At 47.0% G+C, this 9,423-nt stretch overlaps 1 protein-coding gene across 5 annotated transcripts in view; it reads right to left on the bottom strand.

The window, feature by feature from the left end:
• FN1 (fibronectin 1) overlaps positions 1-8,863 on the bottom strand; it is a 51,505-nt gene extending 42,642 nt beyond the window's left edge. For all 5 annotated transcript variants that reach the window (XM_021537222.2, XM_021537223.2, XM_021537221.2 and 2 more), the window contains exons 1-7: positions 8,678-8,863; positions 8,325-8,453; positions 6,738-6,875; positions 4,788-4,919; positions 4,530-4,667; positions 1,998-2,156; positions 384-584 (exon numbers count right to left, since the gene is read on the bottom strand). In XM_021537222.2, the coding sequence (XP_021392897.1) occupies positions 384-584; positions 1,998-2,156; positions 4,530-4,667; positions 4,788-4,919; positions 6,738-6,875; positions 8,325-8,453; positions 8,678-8,834 (1,054 nt within the window). In that variant the 5' untranslated portion in view covers positions 8,835-8,863. The remainder of the gene's footprint in view (positions 1-383; positions 585-1,997; positions 2,157-4,529; positions 4,668-4,787; positions 4,920-6,737; positions 6,876-8,324; positions 8,454-8,677) is intronic.
• Between the last annotated feature and the right edge of the window lie 560 nt (positions 8,864-9,423).

The raw sequence follows: 9,423 nt of genomic DNA on the forward strand, positions 1-9,423 counted from the left end.
CAGCCCCTCCAGGCCAAGTTGCTGGCTGCTGGGAACCCACACTGACTGCCATGGATCTGGGCCAATACACACCAACAGACAGCTCCATAGCTGTGGCATTCTCTCACATTCTTTTCCAAACATATATTATTGCAGCTCCATTTGAATAAAGTTATTAATGCTGCTCCCCAAGGGCACTGTTTCCCCTCAGCAGGTTATAAATAGCTCACTGGGAAATGTTTCTGCCCTAAACAACAAAGCTTCAAATAACCAAACCATTTCTTTCCCTCTTGCACCCTTCTCCAGTATGTCTTCTTCAGTGGACATTTCTGACACGCACACGAAGAAGTCTACTTGGAAATTAAGCCACAGAACAGTCCTAGAGACCTCACAGCAACTCATACCTATCTCCTGGCAGCTGACTCCGTTGCCCAGGCAGGTGCACAGCATTTGCTGGCTACCCTGTGTCTTGAGCCACTGCATGCCCACCGAGTAGATGACACCATTGTCCGTGATGCACTGGCCGTAGGGCTGGGGCTGCGGCTGCTGCGGCTGGGGCTGGTACAGCGCTGTCTGCACATTCGTGATGCTGGGGGAGCCAGAGCCTGCAGCACAACGTGGCACAGAAGGGACATGTGGCACTCAAAGCTCAGCAACAGAAGGCTGCCATTAAATGCTGGGATAATAAAACCTCAGGCACTCCATCAGACAGAAGGCACGGCACTCTTAAGCTTCCCAAAATGCGGCTTAATTATTCCATTTAGCAAATTTCAAAATTAGAAGAATGACTCCCCCTCTCTGCTAATGACAGCCTCTGGCTTCCAATTCTGTAGAGTCGCTTTAGAAAGCATTTAGAAACACTTTTTCATACAATTCTTTAGAAAACAGATTTTTTTTGGGAAAAAAATTAGTTGAAGGAAATGTAGAATAGAAAAATCAAGATCATTGACAAGAGAATAAAAATTACCAAGGAAGTAAGGCAATAATGCAAAAAGGATTAATTTTGATTTTTTCATTGATAAACAAGAAGAATAAACTTAAAATGGATTCTTTTACTCAGCAATTTTTAAATTTTGAATCAAAGTTTTTAGCACATTTTGATTTGGAATAATACTGAGACAAAGAGGCTTGTTGTTGTCTACATCATATAAAATTTTGCTAATGATTCCCACAGGCATCTCCACAAAATCAGCTCTGCTGAAATAGGGGAAGTAATAACACAAGCCCTTGAAAATACTGACATCCTTGAAGTGTTACACATTTTGAAGTTTAGACCTTCTTAGAGTTTTAAGTTAACCTGATGGTACCAAACAGTTAAAGGTCATTTACCAAGAAAAAAATCTAGTGCAGGCACTGCAGGAAAATAGAAGTTCTACATTGCACTCACTGATAAGAAACCTAGATCCTTAAAATGACAAAAAAAGAATTTAGGAGCTGAAGATTTAAACCTTGGGCACAAAAAATACGCTACCCATAAACTAGGCAATATTTCATACCGAAATTACAAGCTATGTCATGTACACATTAAACAGCATTGTATACATTCTTTGACATTTTTGGGTTTTTAAAGCTCAGTCATTAGTAGGTGTATTTATCATGTCAAAGAAACCAGATGGTCTCAGTGGGGTTTAAATAAGGGACATTTCAAGAAAGCTACCCTGAGGCGAATACATGAAGTTCAAACATTAACTTGGAGAGCCATGCTCCCAAGACAAAGATAGCTCCTGTGGATGGAGGGCCCTAAATGTGATTTACTGCCCTGTGATTGTGCAGGCAATCCCATCTGTATGTGCCAGCCCCATTTGTGCATGGAAGCAAGGTTCCAATTAATCTTATCTCCACACGCACAAACAAGGAGCATCTTCTGAACTCTGACCCTCTCTGCTGCTGATCTTTCCCAGACAAGACTCTGAAATACTTGAATTAGGATGGAACAACTCAACTCCAAGTCCTAGCATGCCAAAATGCGCTATTCCTCTTCCCCTTCCCAATGTTCCATGGCACGATGTCCCACTTACCAGTGCTGGTGGTGTGCAGGGACGTGTGTCTCTCACACTTCCATTCGCCTCTGCCGTTGCCAGTGCAGACACACTGCAGCAGGTTCCCACGGTTATCCTTCTTGCTCCAGGTGTCTCCAATCCTGTAGGAAGTCTTGGTGTCGTGGTCATTGCAGCGATCTGTGTGAGGAATGTGACTCTCAGCTGAGCCTGCACTGGGCAGCTCCAGCACTCGACAGCCAACTTATTCAAACCAAGCTCATCCTTCAAAGCCTGAATTTAAAAGGCCCACCTAATTCTCTGGAGCTCACTGCTGCAATTCCGACATGCACTAAAGTCTGCACAGACTGAGAGCATCCCAAAATCCTGGTGCTTTAGCCTAAGGAAAGATTTTCATTCATTTCCAGAACTGTGCTTTCACTTTGCAGCCATTGTCAAAATAAGCTACTTTTTAAAGCCATTCTAACTCCATTCTGTCTAGCACACACCTCTAAAGCTAAACTTGTTTTAATGACCCTTTTTTTCTTTTAAGAAAAAAACACAGGTCTTTGCAGCTTGGTCATTTAATACTATACAAAGGGCACAGTTCAAGTTCAGGGTTCTCTCTCATCTGGAAGGGACTAAAACCTGTTTGAGGGAAACACATAAAATCCCATTTCTTTCAAAAGAAACCTGCATGAAGCTGCAGTGAAGTAAATCCAAGCTGCTCAAGTAATACCAGGACTTTCTAAATCTCTTTAATAACCCACAGCCCCCAGTGAATTGAGCAAATGGGTTCAAAGGACAGCACAACAAACTACTTTTGTCTGGATGCCAGATCCACATGGATTAACTAGTTCTTCTTCCACTACAACATTTTATCTTCTAATTCAAGGGAAAACTGATACAGTGGTTCAAATATAATCATGGATCAATGAACATGGATTTATGAAGAACTGTGGAAGGACATATGCATTAAGCCAGATTGCCACTGAGAGAGCACATGGGATATAATGTGAATGTAGAAAACATGTTACTGACTCACACTGCTAGAATGACCAGAAATTGAGCATTTGCCAGAAGTATGGTAAATTGGTAAGGTATTCATCATACAATTTTGCAAATGGGAAAAAAATGCATCTAATGGACACACTTCCCAATGAAAAGATGAAATGTCACTGAAGCAACCAGCTGTGATTCTGGAAAATGCTTGCCATAAAAGATACATAACAGCAGCACACACTTGAAGTGTAATGCCATTTTGTGGGCTAGAGGTATCATTTTATATACATAAATTTGAATTTCTCTATTCAAATGTAATTGAAAAATCAAAATGAAAAATGAACAGCTCCTTATATTGCAATTTCCCCCATGATACAACAGCACAGACCCGAGTTATGGAAAGAAAGCTACTGCCAAATGCATTTTATTAATAATAAGTCCTCCAAAATTCACAAACAACACATTCTGTTTTATTCATTCCCATTTAACAGCTAATGATTTTTTTCCCACATGTCTTTAACAGACTTATTAGTGTCAAGGCTGGGTTGATTTTTATAGCTTATTTCTTGACCAAGTGTCACCAGATCTTCCATTTTACTCTCAACCCTCCTTAGTGTCTTATTCTTTACTGCTTTTTAAATCATCAGGTCTGCTGTTTACATCAGCAAAAATCTATTATTTGTGTGCCCCAAGGCAACTGAATATGAGGCAATTGAAAGGCTACAGAAGAGTTTCTCAAACCTTGCAAAACCAAGGCGTAAGGTACAAAGTTAAATTTTCTTGAGGCAGCTGGTATAAACCTGAGACAGAAGTAAGCTCTGTGGTGGAGCTAAAAGGACTGGAACAGAAGGTCAATAAACAAGCAAGATTTTAGGTTTTAAAAGTCCTGTTTGCTCTGCAAATACAAATAAAATGGAGTATTTATGGTAATGTCCCTCAATGATGCAAAAACATTTTGAAAAAAAACCACCTGTGCTGCTGGAGCAGGACATGGTGTGGGAAAAGTGATAGGTGAGATGGGAGAGCAGGCAAAACAAACCCTAGTTTAGCTAGCAAATAAATGAAACAGTAATAGAGAGAAAGAAGTAAGAAAATGTTTTAATCTTACAGATCCAGCTGTTGTAAAGGGTTTTTAACTTAAAAACCACTCGACTGTCCCTCAGAAGGCTCCTCGAAAGCACAGAAATAAGCATCCTAAGCTAAATGCTCTGCCATTTTGTGGGCCAAGCCATTTCCCTGACTTCCTGGGAGATGCCTGGCTGTGGCTCAGCTGACATACAGATTTCTTAAACATTTCTCTCTCCGTGAGATTATATCCCCAAAGAATCCAGGCACCCTTGAGTGTTCCCAGAGTGCGAACGGTGACCGGAGCACCACACAGGCCCCCTCCCCTCCTCTGCTTCCTGCCACTTCCCAGGGGACGGCCATCCCTCTCAAACCACTGTTACTTGCACAGGGCAGAGGAAGGAATAACCTTCCTTTCCCATGCAGGATGAAAAGTAAGTAAGAAAATAAAACAATAAGTAAGCTAAACAAAGCGGAGCAGCTGGCAGCTGCCAGGCTGGCACTTACTTCTGGAGGTGCAGGTGATGCGGCCGCTGCCCTCACCGAGGCAGGTGCAGTCCACCATCATCCAGCCCTGGTAGGGCTTCTCCCACGTCTCTCCCACCACATAGGACGTCCCCGCCGTGTTGTCGTAGCATCGCTCGGCTGTGAGGGGAAAGTGGATCAGAGCCCACCCAGAGCCTTCCCACGCAGGGACACCTCGGGGAAGACAAGGAGAAAGGGCCCACGCGCCCTGACTGCGCTGAGGGGGAAGGAGCCGCTTACCCACGGGCTTGCAGGTCCACTCGCCCTTGCCGTTGCCCAGGCACACGCACTCCAGCATGTAGCCGCCCGTCTCGTGCGGCCGGCGCCACGTGTCGCCGATCTTGTAGGACTGGCCGCCCTCATGGCAGCGGTCTGTGGGGGCAGGCAGGGGAGCCGAGGTGAGGGACACGCCGGGGATGGCATGGTGGCAACAAGGTAAGGGGATCTGGCCAGGGGCAAAGGGAGTCAGACGGGGTAAGGGGCAGCACGGAGGAGGGACACTGAGGAGAACGAGGGGGGACATCAGCCTGTAAAGTGGCGCTCACCATTTCCCACTGGCTCCCAGCTTTTTCCATTGGCGCCCTCCATTTTCTGCACTTCCCAGGCCCTGTCCTCATCCCTCAGCTAACTTCTCCTGCTCCAAACCCCAGCTGAAGTCTGGCTGGTGAAAAAGGGAATGCCAGGGAGCGATGAGGTCCTGTTTCTCCCTCAGACCTTGCTCTCAGGCTGAGGGCTGGCGAGAGAGGGTTTGCCTCCATCTCCTTTGAGGCAATGCCACTTGGGCTTCTCTGCGGCCACTCATGAGGGACATGGTGGCCAGGACAGCACGTAGAGGATAAGGAGGTGCTTGGTGTGACAGCCCAGTGGGAAATCAGACCTCTTTTTGGGGTTTGGAAAGCTTTTCCCAGAAAGGCAGATTCCTCAGTGCCCCACAGCGCTGAGGCAGCCCAGGCTGAGGGAGGGCAGCATGGTACAGGGCAGTTTGCAAACATAGGGTTTGTTTCTTTGGAAGAATCCAAGGAAAAAAAAGAAAGAAGAAAACACCCACATCCCATCATTTATTAAGAGCCAGTAAAATGTTTTGTGGGCTCATTTGTGAAAGCAGGGAATCTCAGAGCTCTGAAGATTGATTCAAAGCCAGTTGCAGTCAGTGAGACTCTCCAGTGAGCTCTAAACCAGGCTGATGATGAGGAAACAAGGCTGCTCTTACACTCACAATTTCCTTACTGACTCTTTTTCTTACAACACTTAGCATCCCTGCCCAATAAAGTGCCATTAAATTCAGAAGGGCTCCAGCATTACTTGTTAGATTCAATGCATTGTTTTTTTCCCATGCTACAATGATGGCTGGTTTCAGAGTCCTCTGTGGCAACACTACTAGGGTCTGCATGTGTGTCTTAAGCAAGAAACTAGATACTTTTAACAGCAAGACTTTTCTCAAAAGGTACCTCAGAGACTTTGAAATCTCAGTCTAGAAATCCTGACACACAGCAATCTTCCTCTGTGCTCACAGAAAGTCCAATTATGAACTAAGGGGAAATTGTGAACAATTCAGTGACTCAATAAGGAAAGGATTTCCAGACAGAGACATGAAACAGGAGCTGGGGAGAAAGGACCAAGGGAAGAGAGGGAAGAGCAAGAGGAAAGTATGGGTCAGGCTAGTGAAAAAGGAGTTACAGAACATGTTAAGCTGCTGTCTGGATATCAAATCCCAGTTCCCCCTGAGACAAGTTCAATGACGTTTTTGGAGGATGAAGGATTGGCTATCAGGTGGCATTCACTTATTATCATTTATTCTGAGTAGTCCCACTAATGCTGACAGTGTTATTTTGACCCATCAGCTCCAGAGCAGACTATCTCCAGTCAAAAAACTACTTTTATACTTGCATCTGTGAAGATGTACCACACACTCTTGTACATAGCAACTTACTAGCCTGTATGGCTGGACACTAACAGTAATTTTTGGCCTATGTTTCCTCACATAGCACTTGACCTCTTAAACAAAAGAGGAGTTTGGTTGTGCAAATATATGTACATGGGGCAGGGACTTTTAATTTCAAAGCTTTAGTGAGCTTTGGACTAAACCCCATGCAACTGTAGCTAACAGGCACTGGGAATAGTGTGTAAATTGCTGTGGAAAATATGACACTAAGGAACAATAGCTCTAGGAAGAGGCTCTTAGTTACATACTGGCAATGGTGCAGCTGATTCTCCCACGTCCAGCTCCAATGCAAGTACAGTCCCAGATCATGGAGTCCTTGGGGCGCTCATAGGTCTCCCCGACCCGGTAAGTGGATCCAGTGTATTTGTCAAAGCAGGTCTCTTCAGCTATGAGGGAGAAAAAAAATTTAAATAATCAGCTTCATGCAACCACACCAGTAACACGTACAATCAACGGAAACACATTCCTTGCCTCCTCACACAGATACTCCTTTTTTCCTGGGGAAAAATGCCTATCAGCCTCCTCTTTCCTCATGGGACAAAACCGCAGAGAAGAAGTTGGGTGAAATTTGCCCCCTCAAGGGCCCCATGATGCTCAATAACCTCTTCTTCCCTCCCTCAGGGAACCACAAGTTGCACATGGCAGGCATGCCTGAAAGCATCAATCCCAGCTGTTTGAAGCCAACAGTAGGGAAGACAGGAGGGAGCAAACAACCCCTGGAAACTGTGTGCTTTGTCATGCTAATCATCCTTGCTCTGACTTAGCAAAAATGGAGTAGATTAATCCCAAATTCTGCAGCAGTCCCACCAAAGTCAACAGCAAATTTCACTGCTTGTGTATTGCTCATACTCATGCATAGGTGAGTGAATCCAGAACATCAGTGCTGCCACCAGACTCAAGATGTGAAGCAGAACAATTTTCTTCACTGCTGGGCAGATAAAGTTCATTGTGTCATAAGGAAACCTTCCTGTTGGATTTCAAAATTGTAAAACTTGGGAATCTCTGCAGGGGAAGGGAAAGTACATTGAACCCTCTTTTATGGGGTAAGGGGACTCCTTAGAGTACTCCAGTCGTGAGCCAGGCAGCACACAAACCTCACAGAACAGATGGCTGAGATGCTCACATCTGTCTTACATGAACACCGTCAGCCAGGAACCAGATTTTCATCTCTTCTATCTCCAGAGCAACATAAAGGAATTATGGCAAACCAGTGGCTTCAGACCAATAGAGATAGATTGCATCTGATAAACTGAACTACACCGAATCCTGGAGAGACACATCCTCCAGCAGACCTTGCATTTAAACTTCTTTCTGTTCCCTAAACTTTTTCTGCACAGACTAAACAATCTCATTTTACACTCAATTATAGAAAGCTCACAGCATGGCCGGGACGCTGTGGAAAGTTGTAAGTTGAAATATTTTTAAACAAGCTGACGACACTGCACAGCTATGAAAAGTTGGGGTGAAGCAATCAGAGCAGAGCCAGAGCTGCAAAGTGACTCCAGATTTGAACTTCCCCATGCGAGTCCAGGAGTCAGTTCAGTTCATTATAAAGAAGAGGTTGGCTCCAAAATTAATGTTTAGATCCAATCCTCCAGAGAGATGAGCGATGTTTGGCTCAGGGTTCTGGTGGCAGGCCCATCGCTAATGAAAAGCATTTCTTAAAATCCCAAGCCAGATCTTCAGTGTAATTGAGTGTAGATCCCATTACTGACCCTAAGTACCAAACTTCAGTGGAAAACCCGGGCTGCCAGCCCTAACTCGTACAAGGCTTGGCTTACTCGGCACCAAAAGCGCTGGGGTCTCGACGCAGACAAAAGGGGCCACCAACTTACGTTCGGGCTTGCTCTCGCAGTTGAACCCTCGGCTCCCACCGTAGCAGGTACAGACCAGAGTGTTTCCCAGGTAAGTGCGCTCCCACTGCTGGTTTATCTGATAGTACCGTCCATTGTCATAGCAGGTCTCTGGGGGAAGAGGAGGAGTGGGGTTACAGAGGGGGAAAGAAAGCAAAGTTCGGCGTTACCGAGGGCAGCAGCCGGGAGGGACGGGGCGCGGGGCGCACACGTGTGCGGGTCCGCCGAGCCGAGGGGCGGCTGCGGGCGAGCGCGGGGGTCAGACAAAGCGCCCCGGGGCCACCGGCGCGCCGTGCCAAGCCCCGCGCCCTGCCCTGCCCGCGGGCGGTACTCACGCTTTCCCTGCGCGGCGGTGCCCTGCGGCAGCGAGGTGGTTTGGGTCTGCGCCTGCCGCCGGCTCTTGCCGCCGGCTCCGCGGCGCTGTCCCCCCGCCGCCGCGGCCCCCAGGCAGAGGGCGAGCAGCGCCAGCCGCCACACGGTGCGGCCCGGCATCCTGGCACGGCTGGGCTCGGCACGGCTCGGCACGGACAGCCCGACGGACGGCACGGCGCCGCTGCCGGGCGCTATATAGGGCGGGCTGGGCGGGAGGAGGCGGCCGCCGCCGCCCCAGCGCCCATTGGCCTCGGCGCCGCCGGGGGCCGGGCGGGGGCCGCCACCGCCCCGCCGAGCCCCGCCGGGGTGGGAGGCCCGGCCCCCCTCAGGCACAGCGGCCGTGCCATTTTGTAAAACATCTGGCTGAACAAAATGGCTTTTTTTGAGGGGAGAGGCAAACTTTTCTTTTTTTTCCCGTGGAGCAGCGCTGCCTGTAAGCGGATACTGCTCCGTTGAGGAGGAGTAGTGTTCTGCACAGGGGAGAAGGTGAAGTGTAACATACGGGTGGGAAATAGCAACCCTGAGTTATGTTTTATCTAGTGCTGAGAGCTCAAGGTTAAAAGCTTTCACACCTCACTTGGAAAATCGGTGTCATTGCATTCCATTCAAAATAAATTTAGCACCTTCTTTGTCTGACTTTATTTCTTGCTGTCTAAAATCAACTCTGAGAAAAAAAAAAAAGGTGAAAGAAATACTAGGTGTTGAACCT

Source organism: Lonchura striata, chromosome 8 (genome assembly GCF_046129695.1).
Source record: "Lonchura striata isolate bLonStr1 chromosome 8, bLonStr1.mat, whole genome shotgun sequence".
Lineage (NCBI taxonomy): Eukaryota > Metazoa > Chordata > Aves > Passeriformes > Estrildidae > Lonchura > Lonchura striata.